We start from the raw sequence: 16,870 nt of genomic DNA, 5'->3' as shown, positions 1-16,870 counted from the left end.
GGATGAAAAATTCGGGTAGAACAATAAAGAAATTGCTAGTAAGATGCGATGTATGTAGTTGCTGTTTCAAATACTCGAGTATTTTTAGATAAAACCACAAAACACTTCAAAATTTTGTATTTTGCAGTATAACTTAAGTCATATATTATATTTATGTATGTATGTAAGTGGAATGACCGTTAATCGAAAAGGTCATCGTCTCATTCATAATCGTAAAACTGTTTATGATAAATATTTTTTTAAAATCTTTATTACAATGATAATAATGCAAGTGTTTGAATTTTGCTTTCATTAAAGAAAAGTCGATTGTAATCGCGATTAATGCAGTAAGAGTATAAGAAGTTCTTTTCACACGAGAGTCGTTCCTTCCATAGCACATAAATAATAAACGCCATTGTACTAAGCCATAAATGTTAACAATTAAACCTGCCATAATGTAATAAATGTTATATACGTAGATATATTTAAAATTTTGCAATCTTATTCAAATACGTGCGTATGTACATACATATGTACTCTAAATATGGTGTGTATTTTGCGATTTTCCGTTCCGTCGCCGTTGTCGTCTCTCGTACACATCCAGCCGAGTCGTCATTACCGGTCGTTAAAATTAATTACTCATTGCCGGTGTCCAATTAATAAGTTTTGCGAAAAGTTGTGTGCATAATTGTGCATTATGTGTCGAGTGCAACAACAATTATACGGCGTTCGCACGCCGCCCCCAACGGGCGCACTTCGACCGAAACGACCAATTCATAAAGGGGCCGCTGCCGACGACCATTGCCGTGCATTTGGCAACAAAAGTGCATTTCCCAACGATTAATCGAAGGGGAAAAAAACCCGGCCATCGAACAATGGCGATTGAATCGGCGGGAGGCGAGTTTTCCGCATTTTTCCCAAGACGGTTCGGTTCAATCTTGCACTGAACTGTTGACACTGATTTTTATGCGATTTCAATTTGATTGATGGTTTAAAACTGGATAGATTCATGAGACTTTGATCTTTTAATTTCAAACAATGGTTTAAGCATAGAATAAGAAAAAGAATTTCAGCCAATTTTTTACACGATCGAATTTTTTTATAGAAATAAGTTTTTTTATGTAAAACAATACAGCAGAAGTTTTGTTTAAAATGTTCCACTGTGTTTTTTATGATGTGTCTTTTTAAAAATTTTCCCAGTTAAGTTTTTTACCTCAAAAGTGTTCATGTTCCATATATTCGGAACATCTAATTAAAAATGAGATACTCCACTTGAATGAGATTTGCAAAAAAAATTTAAAACTATCCTGAGAGTTACTCCACTTTATGCAGCAATGCTTTTCATTTTTTCGAGATATTTCCCGGTGAGATTCTTAGGAAATTAACATTTTATTAAGAAATATTTACCTGTATATAGGTACCTACATATGTATACATGTAAAGAAACAAAAAGTCAAAAGATTATAGATTACGTATTTTATTTTATAGATGCATTTTTTAAAAAGCCTAGTATCTTCACTATATGTACATATAATAAATACAGTGCTATTATAATTGGTGAGCTTTCAGAGCTTTGTCATCGGGGTGGATTGGCAGTCGCCCACGTATTTTCCGCACTCACGACAATACGCAAACGAGACGCGCCGAATCGTTTATTACGCGTTCGCTATAGCGAAATATGCACATATTCAGGTATACATTGATAGGTCTGTATAGGCGTGAATAACTTACGATGTGTATTTACAGCATTATTTGGTTTGGTGTGTTTGATTAGCATACTCGATGCGGTCGTGAAGTTGCAGCAGATACTACGGCCGGTTTGTTGCTGTTGGCGGCTCAATTTACGCCCGATGCTGTCCAACATGACTTGATGCATAAAGTTCGAATTGCAAAAACCCCCACCAGAGAATACCAATCGGTGGACGGTGAAAAAATTATTCGAATCGGAGAAATTCTAGCAAGAATCGAACTGGAATTTGCTTCGAAAAGTTTGAAAACTTAATCATAGAAATGTTCAAATCTTATTTGTGGAATTTTGAGGCACGGGTGTTCTTTTCAAATAATGTCCATATATATGTACATATGTGTGTGTTCTGTTGTATGCGGTATGGGAATAGATATGCAAAGCGAATGCACGATTTCACATAGCTCGAAAGTGCAGAGTATGTTGCATTCTGACATTTGTAACGTTGTCAGTTATGCAATCATCCCGAATGACAACATGGCATTTCGTGTTCACCAATGAGGAATATGTATGTACGTGGCCTATCAATTTATTATTCAAGGAAATACAGCGAATGCGATGCAATACAACGTCCAATTTATGAATCAATTTCTTAATGTAAGTTGTCTTCTTTTAGTATTGCACGCTTCAGAAGAAGAAATGTTTTTAGAAAATGGTGAATCAAGCTTTCCAATATTGAAAATCAAGTCATCACTAACACTGGCTCGAAACTCTCTGACATTATTTTCTGTTCTGAATAAGAAACATTTTTATTATCTTATTTATTTTTCATACTTCTTCATGTGCATTGAGTTTTATCTATTATTTTTTGTATCCATTTATTAGTTCTGATTAAAATATTTACATTGATGGAAAGCCATCCAAATTCAAAGGCATTTCATGCAGCACTTAAGGTCTATTCGTACGGCAAATGCAAGTAAACAGCAGTACGAAAGTATTTTTTGGTACCTTCTATAAGGACACATTCATGTGTTCCGCAATATGTATGTACGTGGCGTAGACGCAACAGCAGTAACTGACAAAATCAATAAAAATAAAAAATATCATACAGCAGTACATGTCACTGTAACGTATCAAGTGAAATTGGTTTTCTTAGGCCACTGTGGAAATATTCATGCCCGACGTGACGTCATAGTAGTAGCGAGTGCACGCTTACGTACGAATGTGCGCATGCGCATATGAATATTTTTGGAAACAATAAGAGCGAGTGATATGAGGTACGTGTTTTTTTTTAAATACTTTTAAACATGCGAAGAAAACGCAGCAGCTCTAACCCATATACACAGTACACAGTCCCAATCACCCCCGGGAATATTTTCGGTGATATTTTAATGTTGTATTTTTATTTTTGTATTTATTCTTGCTTGACAGTGATCGATAACGCTGAATCCCATGTTTGAAGAAATGTAGGAGTAACTTGTGTGATCTCGGTTACATATGGATATATTATACATGTATATGTACACGTGCGAGTTCTCAAACATATGCAATCTGCACGTGCAACTGCACCAAAATTCGGTTTGGAGAACCTCCACTGTGAAATGGTCACACACCCCCCAGTGTGTTTTCACCGTATCGTCCCGCTCTGTAATGTACACATGTACATATGTAAGTCGATTTTGCGCTGAGCCAAAACTTGTATAAAGGTGCGCTGCTGTATAGTTTGAATATAAGTGGTCTTGTCCGAGCACTCTTGTGCCAGGCTAGTACGAATAGACCTTTATTTGTTTAAATGCACTCCATAACAAATCTATTGGTTTTTGGATATTCTGTTATATTGGTATAGTACTAAGTACACAAAGTTAAATAGTAAATAGTATAAAGTTAAATAGTAAATAGTAAAGAGTTAAAGAGTCAAGTTACTATACCCGGAAAATTTTAGTATTGACTTCAGAAAGTCTTGAAAAAATAATGTTTTGTAAGGGAAAAGTTGTTAAGTTCTGATGTGGAGATTACGATATGAAAAGACTCGATCAAATCCAGTTCGAATACGTCAAGTCGATTCGCGTTTGTCTCCGGTCGAAATTTTCGCCGATGCGTAAGCGAGGTGCAGTCCAGTAGTCAGTCGTCTCCTTGTCGGAGATGTCCTTGCCGGCGAGGTCTTCAGGTCTTCTTTTATCCATTAGCAGGATCGGCAGGACGTAAATCGTCTCTTGTCTGCGCCGGTTGCCCGCGAACCCGCGACACGCTTAAATTACTCGACCGATTTATTGTGGCGGCCGCGCACACCAACTCCTATTGATCCTTTTCTGCATCCCCCGCTATTTTTTATTTATTTTTTTATTATTTTATTTTCGTCGACACTTCTCCTTCGGCTTATTTATTCAGGCTCGCCGGTACTTTCGCGTATCTGATCGCTTCACAGTTTGCCCGCGAAAGTGCCACCTGATCAATTAACGCCAACTTACGGCTACTGCGCCTATCGCGCATACGCCGCTCGTATCTTAAAAAGGTAGAAATACATTCACAACCCCTCCCCCCCCTCTGCACATTCCCCTCAGGCTGAACCAGACGTTCTCAAACTCTCGGGAAACATGTGATAATTTTTGTCTTTTACATAGAATGATGCAATATCAGATCATAGCATAGAGGATTGTGTTCATTTGTGTGTAGATTAGATTTTAAACGCGCTATACATGTAGGAGTGGGTAGATAGTCAACTTTGATAGGTGAGGCTTTTGGATCATCAGACTTTTCCTTAATGGTTTGTTGCCGGAGGCGGCTTTGCGAGGGTCCTGAAGCTCTATTATGATCTGTGATCATCACTCAACCTGGACATTATATTATATAAAGGCATATTATATAGTGTATCTGAGGCAAGTGTGTAATAATGAAGCTTTTTGATATCGTTATGACTTTTTGTACAGTGCATTGTTTTACGTCATTAATAGAGAACCTATTATTAAATGTACGGTAACGCAAAATGCAATTAACCATCTGTACTACCTACTGATGGTTACCCGTCACAAATTACACCACTGACATATTACATAGATTCTGTGGTGGAATTATCATTGTTTTTAATTTTGTAATGTGTCGTCGTTCAATGATAGCTTGGTTATTAGATAATTTAGCCAGGAAATTAAATCACTTATCAATGATAATTATTTTAGAATATTACCGCTTCACTTTTCAATATTTAGGAAGTGTTTAAGTAATAATACGTATTATTTGAGTAAGTAATAGTGGTGCTTTTGTTTTTAGTAATAGTGGTGCTTTTGATTTGTGTATAATTATTTTATCGTCATTTTACATATTCAATTTAATCTTATGTAATATTAATTATATTCAAATATTGACAGCAGTCACATAAGCTCCATTGGTTTCAAATAAAAATGAATAAGCGCGAAATCACACCGAGAGGCACGCGGAACGTGATTTTTTTAGATACTCTTTAGCATGCAAAAAAACCCAAGCATGCCTAGCCATCCCTGAGGCACGCAGTCCCAAAAATCACCCTCTGGAGTGATTTCGGTTATATGTTGTCCTTGTATTGACATAAGATTAACATTGATTGATAAAGGCTTATCCCATATTTCAAGAAATGTAAGGCTTTCTTGCTGGAAGCCACGAAAACGTCCCGCACCGTTCATTTGAATGTGTTTCCGCCCTAAGAGTTGGAAATCAATTAACTTATTATAAGTATTATGAATAGAGTACAAACCCAAAGCGCGCCGCTCATTGTTCAATTGTTGTAAATGCTTTGTAAAAAAGGTTCGGCAAACCTTTAAAAATGCATTTACAACATTTGAACAATGAACGGCGCGCTCTGGGTCCAGGCTTTAATTATGAAGTAGGAAATATGTTTTGTCTTAATTAATTTAAAATTTTTGTTTTTTTAAACGGTAAATAAAATTTTTAATTGATTTATAATACAGCCTATATATGTACTATTGATTAAATTTAACTGCGCCAAAATGGAAGTGATAATGAAAAAAAAAAATAGCACGTGTCCAGTTAACTGTCGCAGTTGTATACAGTAAATGGCTATCAAATACAACGGCCAGACACGCCATCGACAATAAATTGTTTTTAGGGTTTTTAATGATGTTTTCAACCCCCGGGGCCTTCACTGCCACCCCTGCCACAGAGATGGGAGTTTCGCCTCACCCCTCGGATGAACTAATCATATAACATTTGTGAGATAGGACCCGTCCCGTCCACCTGGTCTCGAATATAATTAGCCGGGACTCGTCTATGACGAATCGGGTTCGCATCCCCCGACAATTTCGCGGTGCACAATGGCAGTGTATCGACGGGTGTCTTTTGGCTTTCGTTTTGTTCGATTGCGACGGTCTTTAACTCCAATCAAATGCACCGTTTGAAACCTTATATCGATTGTGATATAGTCTATGGGTGGGTGTGTAAGGATTCAATGACCCCTTTTATAAGCGTTTAGTCGGACTAATGACAACAAGCGTGTGGTGGTTTTTAATTAAAATCGAATTTGTTCAAGTGACCCACAAGCAACAGGGTTTTTTTTCGCGCAATCGAACATTTAAGCTTTCGTTAGGTGCGAAGTAATTGTGTGTGTATAGGCGCTGTGAATGTTTTCATTGTGAAATGTAATGTATGTAAAATTTTTGTTGTTGTTTCTGTTGGTACTACAATGTAAATTTTTCTATTGGGGAATCTCATATGCATAAGGACAAATTTGGCGACAGTTATACAATCGATTTGAGTGTAAATGTAAATTTGGTGCTTTTGGATATTGGATCATTAAGAAATTTTCAGCTTCCAACCCTTTATGTACCTAAACAGATGTTTAGCTGCAGGTACATATATGTACATACATACACTATAAATAGGGTGATCATACGTTCCATTTTGGTTGGAACATTCCCATTTTTTACCAGCTTTGCTTTCGGCCCGTCGTTTTCATAAAATTGTTTGATTTGTCCCGTTTTGTCCGTTCACATATGCACGTAAGAGTTTTATTATAATTATATTTCCATATTTTTCCTTGTTTTTGGTTTGGTTTGTGTTTCCCAAAAACAAATATTATTTTCACCATACTTATTTTTAAATAAGTGTTAAGTACAATACTATATTATATAAATTTTTTATCTTGTTTCATTTTCTTTTTTTTTTATCTTGTTTTAATTTAATTTAATTTAATTTTTAATCTTGTTTCATTTGCACATAATTTTGCAATTAAAAGAAACCCAGCATATCTTTTTGGAAAATTTGTAGTTATTTTATTTGTTAATTTTATACGCTTCAGAAAAATATTGTTTTCCTTTTATACATGAATTGTACATTATTTAAATTATACAATTATAATTCCTAGACATTATTAATGGCTATTTGATGGAAAAATTAATTAAAACACATTTTTTTACTTTATTTTATTAATGGGAGGGACATTTTTTTTGTGGATTGTCCCATTTTGAGTTGTGGTGAATATGGTTACCCTAACTATAAAGCCATGTATTTTGTACATAGTTTCTAGTACGTGAATTATAAATTATACATTATATACAATATATATACCTATTTGGTATATTAGTACTATTAAAATATATAAGGAGTTTATTATATACATATATATGAGTGAAAAAAATGATGATGTAAGTATGGAAGGTTTCGGTTTGTAAAAATCAAAAAAGGATTTTAGAAAGGTTACGTACAAGCAATCAACCGTCGAATGACGGGGTTGACATCTAGCGCTTTATTTAAAACAAAGGTCAGTTTGAGGTAGTTCAGTAGTTCACGTTTTCAATCAAAATGATATTAAACCGTTCATGTATAGACTGTTGGTAGATTAGATTGGAGTTGATTTATTTCAACGTGAAATCAAATAGACAATAATGCAATTCGGTAGAATCGAAGTAGATTTAAGATATATGTAAACATAGATAAGTGTGTTTACATATTATATATTTACATATGTACATGCATATGTATGTATGTACATATGTGATGTAGCCGCGAGACGTTTTAGGATGATTGACGCGATGGTGAAACGACTAGAGGACGTCGGTAAATTACGTCCAGCGGCAGCCCCTAAGTGTATTATGAGTAATGGGGTTGAAAAGCAGGAGGTGGACGAATGGGAGGAAGAGGAGAGGGTGGTTAGAGTTCGGTAGGAACAACAGGGTTGGTTGCGTGACGCGTGGCACGCACCCGGATACGGTTTCAATCGCTCAACGCGACGCCCCTGATTTTACACTAAACGTCTACCAAATGCGAACAATTCACGATACCGACATAAATCTTCAATCAAAACATTGCACACGTGGTCTCCTTCCTCCGTCGCTATTGTGTGATTCGATTTTTTTCTATTTTCACTTAAAATTACACTATTCATATTAAAACACGAAAAATAAACAATTCTTTGTAAAACATCTCGCAATTCTATGTACATACATTAAAGCACAGTGAACGGGCTCATTTTGGTCCAGGTATTTTTACTTTATCTTTATACGTAGTAACAATAGATGAAGTTTTGTGATCGTGCGAAAATTCTAACTCGAGATTTTGGCTGATTCGAACTCAGAATCGATCACTGATCACGTTTTCATGATCTAGAAAAAATGTGTGTGTGTGTGTATTTTAGGGATTTTTTGAACACCGTTAGTCCTATCGAACTTAAACTTAATATCGGTTACTGAAATTATTATCGACACGATGTAAATTTTTAAGTTGATTGGAAATGGTTCCTCCCCTTATAAGTATCCCCTTTTTTCCTCTTAGAAAGGTCAAAAATGTTGTGCCCACTATTCTGTCCATATCTCTGAACGTATCACGCTGAAAATTTATATATGTATTCTTTATGTACTATCTAAGAGCTTTTGGTCAAAATTCGTATTTTATTTAAAACAATATTTCATTATTTTATTTTGACCTTTTAAATTATTTTAATCGGATTGATATTTTATTTGAATAATGCTGTTAGGAATTTTAATTAATAAAAAAAAATTGAATAAAATTTCACAACCGGAAGTAGAAATTTGGACTTGTGCAAATTTCCATACATTTGCGGTCGATTTACATATATCAAAAATGCTATCATAGCTATTAGTATTTCATAATGTTGCTGGTATGTGTGAATGTGTCTGTGCGGTTCAATATCGAATTTTGTTTTGCGACCTTCTTATATTCCTCAAATACATAGATAAAGTCATTGGTTGATCATAGCCGAATTTTTTTATTACTGTTGATTAATGTTGTTTGTTTGTTTATTTTCAGTGTTAAGCCACCACCTAAAGAAGGAGTCACGAAGAGTAATCCCAGTAAACGGCATAGGGAGAGATTGAATGCCGAATTGGACACTCTCGCTTCGTTGTTGCCCTTCGAGCAGAACATCCTCAGCAAGCTCGACAGATTATCTATTTTAAGGCTTTCAGTTTCCTATTTACGCACCAAAAGTTACTTCCAAGGTGAGTGATTAATACTATGATTGAATGTTTTGTGTTTGTTTGAATTTTATTATTTATGTTGCGGTAAATATACATATAAATACCTACTTGTACACCAAAAGCTGTCTTTTTATAAAGCTTGTATCTGACAACTTTCGATTTATTGTTTGAAGAAAACCTGCAATTCAGTGATGATTATTTGAAATCTCATTTAAGTTTTGCTTGGTTTGAACTAAACCTTTGTACATTAAAATATAAAAATATCGTAGGATTGAGTTTATATGTGTATTTTATAAACGTATGTATATGCGTGTATTACATACATATATTGCGTAATAAACAGTTTGTATCTCAAAAACATTAGATTTATAATCAATCAAGGTAATTTTAAATGCTTTTCTGAATTTTAAAATATACTGAGCACGATACTCTTCAGTGTACGTGCTTTTTTTTTACAAATTTAATAAAGCATTTAGCTGTAATTTGTTTCGTGTCGTGCACGTTAATTATGAATTGAACAAATATATGTATTTTTGAAATATTGATTAAGCATACAATGCGCAAAAGCAACCTCCCATGCATTAGGTAGTTTTTACGCGCATTATTAAACTCGTCAAGGCCGCCATTGTTGCGTTGCGTTTGACCTTATTACCGCGTGCAATCATAGTACGCGTGTGTGTAGAAAAATTGCACATGGAAAAGAAAAATGCACGTTTATGGAAATATGCGTAGGTGGAAATAATAAAGAAAATGGCGAGTCGCACATAATATTATATATAATACACATGTACGTAGCTACCGTTCGGTTCATCTGCGCGTTGTCGTCTCCGTTTTCTCATGCCATTACGTAAATTGCCGGTTAAATTAACCGGTTTTCGTTTTCATTTCAAATAAACGCATAGCGTGCGTAAGTCCACCTATAGAGCCATTACCGCCGTCTAAATAATACAAACGGAAAATTTACATTTTCATACTGGTTCGGGTTTCAGACGTCGTCGACTTTTCTCGTCATACATTCTTAATCGTTGAAAAATCGCACGTTGAAATTTTCTGCTGTTTGTTTTCCGTTTCGATTTTTCTTCAATGCACTTAATAAATTATTTAACAGTTTGGCCTGTAAGAACCTAAGGCACATTGATGCGTAAAGCTTGTGAGTTTTCATTCAATTTTTAACTATTTTAACATTAAATTTCATCGATAAACATTGACTGACGATGAAATAAATAAATTAAAGCTTTTATCCCTATCTGAATTCCATGCCACATTTTTGCTTATTTAATTTTCAATTTCGTAATAAAAATGCTATCGAATTCAATGGTAAACTTGATTAGTTTTCCGTGTATTTTAATCTAGAATAGGTCAAAATAGGACGAATGTATTTGAATATACAAATTAGTTTGGAATAAATTAATTTATATCTACTGTAATCAGATATTGTCAAATGGTGAATTAATTTGCCAGACGATTAATTCTGCCGTCTTTTCATAATGAAAGAATTTTCTTAATGATTCTTTCGGCTAACTACCTTTTTTGTTTGTTTTGGAAGTATTAAATTGAAACATTTTCCTGTCATTCTGTTTATTTCAAGCTTAATTTCGTTTTTACTGTAGGAAAAATGCCGATTAGTTTATTGTTAATTAATTTTTAAATTGTATCTGATAATTGAATCGATGTGTATTTTAATCCATCAAAAACTATGATGAAAATTTAATTTTAAATTATCATATTATATGTACATTTGAGTCAACATCTGCCTACGAAAACAAAAATTGGCACCACCCAAATTACAGTTTATTCACACTCTTTCTACTCTCGAAGACGAACGATAAACCAATATGTTCAACACGATGAAGTCTGTTACGTTTGGAATCGAGAATGCAGTAAAAAAATAATATCCATCAGTGAAAACGCATTTTCCTCAACATTGAAAGATTTTCCAGTATGCAAAACAATCTTATTAAGTGGGCGTGCTAGTATTCGTTACCCAGTGGCCGAAGTACGAGAACTCACCAACTAATGGTGGCCATTTGACAAAGTACAGACGAACCGGCAGCTAATTTGTATCATTACTACGTTCAGCGGCCATTGTCGTCGATTCGCTCGCAAATTACACACACACACACACACACACACACACACGATCTCAAGATGACACGGTGTAGCAGCTGCGTAGGTACATGTATCGAAATATTTACAGACTCGGTCAATATTTTTCAGACACACGGGCAAATGCCAAGAATGCAAACAATGCCGGACGGGACGGGAAAATGGGGTGGTCGGGTTCGGATCGATATATGGAGTCGGCGTCTTGAATTTTCCGCTCTTCCGACACACACACACATATGTATGTATGTGCGTATGTATGAATGTGTGGGGGTGATTTTCTCGTCGACTCGGCGGCGGGGCCTTTGTTCATTATTTACCGTTGGCCAAAAGTGATTAATATAATAATAATTAGGGCGGTCGTTCCACCTACTTATCTGCAATAACTCACACAGATAGGGCCGCTAGGATTTATTAAAAGCGCCGCGTATGTTAATTTATTTCGGCGCTGGCTCGTTCCCCAATTAAACTCACGTGCGAGAACTTCATTAAACGGGCCCCGGACCCTTACACCGTATACGCTCTCCTTTTTCCTTTTACTTGTATTCTTTTATTTTCCTCCTCTCCCCCTTTCTTTGTTTTCGTTTTTATTTTTCTCGCGCTCGTTTCTGCGATGCTTTTTTGTGTGTTTGTTTGTTTGTTTGCTTCTGCAACGATAACCGTTTGGGTTTAATTGCCGAAATGATTTCTTTCTCCGGTGTAATGCTGTTATTGATTAAACAACTATGTATGTATTGTAGAAGCGATGACCGAGGATGATGTTGATGTGATTCTTTGTTCAAACGCTGCCATTCATATTTTATTATATAATGTAGGTATGTATGTATATTATGTAAATTTGCATATGTACGTTGAGTAGTAGTCATCGAGCTTAGAGTTTTTTCCAATACATAAAATACATTCTTGTTTAGTTGGTAGAATTTTTGGAATTTGACTCTAATAACTTGAACTAGTTTTTTATTATTCGAAATTCTAATAGTTTGAAAAATAAATGAAGCAACAACATTTGTATATATACCGATTCTTGAACAAACATTTAAAATTCCTTAATTGTAAATTTTTTCTAAAGTATGATCTGTTGATAAATTAATAAGCTGTTTATAATTGTATTTAGAATTTTTATATTCTCACAGAATACTTGTAAAAGAATTGTTAAAAACTGGAGTTTTAGATGTGTATATGTGTACATTTCATTTGTTCATAAACATACTAATTTGTTGATATACAAACCGATCTGGTCAGTTATAGTGTGTAAGCAAAAGAACAAATTGACAAACGAACTACATATATATGTAGTTTGTAGCGCAAACCATTACACACAATTTTAAGTATTCTCGATTGTTTCTCCCATCCTCTGTGGACATATACATATGTATGTATGCTAACCATGGGTTGCAATTTTTTTAATATTGGTGGAAACAAGAATTATAGCAACGCTTTAATGCGGTGACTATAGGATATTCCTTTGAATAAATGGCGTTTTGAGATCTCAAAGTTTTTGACAGCTAAAAGTTTCGGCGACATCTGGTGGGTTTATTTAAAGATAGTTTTTGATTAGCATGTATGTAACCTATTATGTTGAGTTTTTACAATTTGAGTATGATTTATTTCTTCTTTAAAGACTTAAATTTTTGATTTTTGGTTTATATACAAAAATTTTCATACTCAAATGTACATATGTATTATATATACATATGTACAAACATATTATCAACTGAATAATGTTTTATTGCTTTCTTAGATGTAGTAAAGAGAATCTGGTTATCCATATATACACACATATATGTACATAAGTGTGTTTTCCAATATATATATGTACATAGATACTTGACAGATTTTAGATATACATACATATTAACTCGTACATATGTGCATGGTTTTTTTTATAAAATGTATTACTTAATTATCACATTTATTCAATGATTATAATGCTAAAATAACGATTATTCAAACGACCAATTTAAATGTTTGCTGTAAGTACATATGTATATAAGTACCTAAGTTCAAATATTGTAATTTACTGCTGACAATAAGCTTGCAATTACATTAATTCATATTAATAATGATGAATTTCGATAATTGCATTTATTTAGTAATAATAAACGATTTTTATTTACATAATTACACATCACGTTATCCTACATTCAAAGCGAACGTATCACGTAAGTATAGGTACGGAAATAACTGTATGTATGTATGTACGTGAACTTAAAACACGTATGTATGTATATTATTAAGAAAAGCAGGTGTTCGCGATTAAACGAACGCGCTCTTTTGTATTGAAATGAAAACCAAACGTATCGATATTAATTAAAAAAATAAATTAAATCTAATCGCAGCTGTGAAATATATCGTTTGAAATAAAATTTCGTATGTATTTATTTTTATTTATTGTGTGCGTTCAATAATAATGTCACTCGACGAAATTCTATAACAGACGTTATACTTCATTCGTGCAAATGGCTTTATTGCGATTTTTTTCGGTGTGATCAGATAAAATTGTGCTTTTGTGAAGGAAAAACTAGAAAATTACGACCGTTTTAATTTATAATCCGTATAAAAAAATTTCGAAATGAAAAAAGTTTTCCACGCCACTGCTGCCACCGTTGGATGGAAGACGATAAATAAGACCGGAGTTTTTACGGTCGTTTCGGGAAAATTCGACGACAGTGCATTTATAACGTCATGTTTATAATACGCTTTGCCTACGAAAGTTTTATAAGTTTTATTGAACTTATTTATTTGTGAATAATCCGGCGGGGGGACAATTGAGTTATTGTGTGACGAAATATTTCAATTGTTTATTTACGGTATAGAATTTTTATAAATATCGTTTACTATTCATTAATTCAATGTTTGGCAGTATAATGTGCGTGGGTTGCCGAAGCAGTTGCGCGAAATGTAAATACGCTAGTTCTATAATTGTAACTAGAATGTGAAGAGCAGAAGTCGGCAAACTTTTACGCAAGTGGCTCTATCATTGATGATCGTAAAGATGTATGTAAATAGAATATTGAAATCAAAGTGCTCTCTCTTACAATGTTAAAAATTCTTTGAATGTTATTTCGATGGAAAAAAATTGTTTTAAATTTAAAATGATAAAAACTGTATTGCGAGGTCGAATTTTAATGAGATTTTAAATTAAAAAAGGGTAGTGAAGGTCATTAAAGGCTCTTCAACCATTGCAACTTAGGGGTCAACATATACAGAGCCCGATAAAATTAAGTGTACACTTCAGAAAAATTACTTTAACACACAATATTTGTGTTATGATACATTTTACATGAGAATTTTTTTTTAGTAATATTCATGATGAGAGGTAGGATAAGATAGTCACAGTGCTATCCATTGCTCCATTGTTGTAAATCCTTTGTAAAAAAGGTTCGGCAAACCTTTAACAATGCATTTACAACCTTTGAACAATACGCGGCACCTTCTGGGTCCGGTGACTATTCATGATACTTCGGTTTAAAAAATTAAACAAAATACAACACCGTTTATTAAAAAGAAAGAACTTGAACAGGAATTTCAGATTTTTTCCACATTTTATTTGAACAATATTTATGTAATTTTCAATCTTATGATAATCGTCATTGGGATAGATTTGAATGTCATTTTAAATATTTTAAATGAATTTTCGTATTATTTTTATGGAATAGAGTTAATTGATTCAAATTCGGTTGATTGTGTTTTTTACATACTTGTTATATTTACAATAAATGAATACGTTTGTATCATTTTATTGACGTTCAGAGTTATGTTATCATTTTCTCACATCCGCACTAAATGGTCAGGCGGTTAATGAAGCTGTTTACACCTATTTTTTTTGTTTTCGATGCACAACGCGGAAACTAAGCGTGACTTTTGTACAGATTTCGACGATTAGGCTTTGTAACTCATCGTAAGCGATTACTTTCGTATGCGTAAACGCTTTTCCGACATGGTAGCTCAGCACGCAACGCATCTCGCAGTGAAATATAGTCGAAGAAGTCGTCGATTAAAAATGAAAAAAGGTTTGCGAGATGCGCAATATGCAGTCGTGGTGGGGCCGGCTTTATATACGAATTTTAATGGCGCCATCGCGTGCCGGCCATGGCGCCCCGGGGGTGAGGCGCCCCCTTCGCCTTCGCCCCCCGAGCCTCCGCCCCCTAGAGCCGCCGAATTTAATTCGGGGGCGCGATCCGCCCTCGGGCCTCCGCCTCACCCCAACCCCCATAGCCGCCCCTGAAGATGTCACTGCTCTTTACCTTCCGTTCGCCTCCCCCTCCCCATGCCAGTATCGCCCAGTATCGCCGCATCGCTTTTTTATGTGTACACAGGGGGATGGTACACACACAAAAATGTATATTATATACCGTAGTACCCATTTATATATAGGTATATGAGAAAATTTTCTTTGTTGTTTCTAACGAAAAATCGTAAATAATACGTGGATTAGACCCGGGGGAAATGCAGCTGGATTTATTCCGGTTATTGGGTTTTGGAAAAGTGGAGTATGGTTAATTCATTTAAAACTCGGTGGTGTGTTTCGTCTGGTAGTTTGTGCAAACCTATTACTATTTATCAAATGTATGAGTCTTACTCTGAAAAAGTTCATGAGATAATAATGATATATTTTTGACTTGAAATGTGAAAAATTGAAGTGTAAATTTGACGAAGCTTTAAGCCCTGACCGGTGACAATACATTAAAATGTATGTATTTTAATTGTCATACTCGTAGCAAGAGTTTCATTTCCATTTTATATAAAAAATAGTAATGATGATTTTTTATATTGTTGGAACTAAAAATAAGGATGCATCTTATGGTAAAAATTGAAGAAATGTATTTTTGTATTAAAATTTTTATTAAGACGATTATTTTTAGAGGCCAAATTATTTTTTTATAAATGAATGGTACAGCACATCCTTAATATTTTGGATTCACTGCAAACTTACGAGCGTGATGATTTTTTTTCACAAATAAAAAATAACAAATTTTATAGTTTAAAAATAATTTAAGTCTTTCAATTTTGATATCTATTTACATAGAAATGTATGTATATGTAAGTATGTATGTATGTGTGTATATCCAAATCCTTATACCTATGCATACGCTTATTTAAAATAAATATATTCAGAAATGTATTAGGTATCTAATTGTTCTGGGTTGACAAGAATAATTATCCTTCTTATAATAATCTGCAAACTGTCATGTTTGTAAATGTAAAATACGATTTAGAAATTAATGGTACACTTAAAAAAATCTGTGGTAAGACAACACTCAAATATATAATATGTAGGTGGTTTTTAAAATCCCGTTGATTGTTTAATATTTGAATTTATTCTAAATAAGAAGTACTTTGAGTTTATGGTCCAATTCTAAGAAATTTATTGTAGTGGGTAGTATTTTGAATTGAGGGCTTCTGAATGGTTTCGTATTGTCGATCATCGCTCGTAAGTCCAAAATGATTTCGTTTATTTTGTCAATTGAAAAAGTTTGTCGGATTTCATGCATCGAAAACATAAAATTTTTACTCGAGTTTAGTTTCATCACCTCTAGACGCGAATTTACTTAGGTGAGAAACTGAAATAAAGTGAATAAAAAGAAAAAAAAGGAGGAAAAATAAAATAAAATGGAAAAAAAGAGAAAATAGAGAAAAGCGAGCAGCGGCGGAGTGGCCCTGCAATAAAGATTAGAGAAAG

At 34.1% G+C, this 16,870-nt stretch overlaps 1 protein-coding gene across 1 annotated transcript in view; it reads left to right on the top strand.

The window, feature by feature from the left end:
• The first annotated feature begins 7,680 nt into the window (after positions 1-7,680).
• LOC143914060 (uncharacterized) overlaps positions 7,681-16,870 on the top strand; it is an 82,690-nt gene continuing 73,500 nt past the window's right edge. Inside the window, exons 1-2 of the mRNA XM_077434151.1 lie at positions 7,681-7,808; positions 8,915-9,105. Coding sequence (XP_077290277.1) covers positions 7,681-7,808; positions 8,915-9,105 — 319 coding nt within the window. The remainder of the gene's footprint in view (positions 7,809-8,914; positions 9,106-16,870) is intronic.

This window comes from Arctopsyche grandis, chromosome 7 (assembly GCF_051622035.1).
Source record: "Arctopsyche grandis isolate Sample6627 chromosome 7, ASM5162203v2, whole genome shotgun sequence".
In the NCBI taxonomy this organism is placed as follows: Eukaryota; Metazoa; Arthropoda; class Insecta; order Trichoptera; family Hydropsychidae; genus Arctopsyche; species Arctopsyche grandis.
This window is presented reverse-complemented; position numbering and strand designations above follow the sequence as displayed.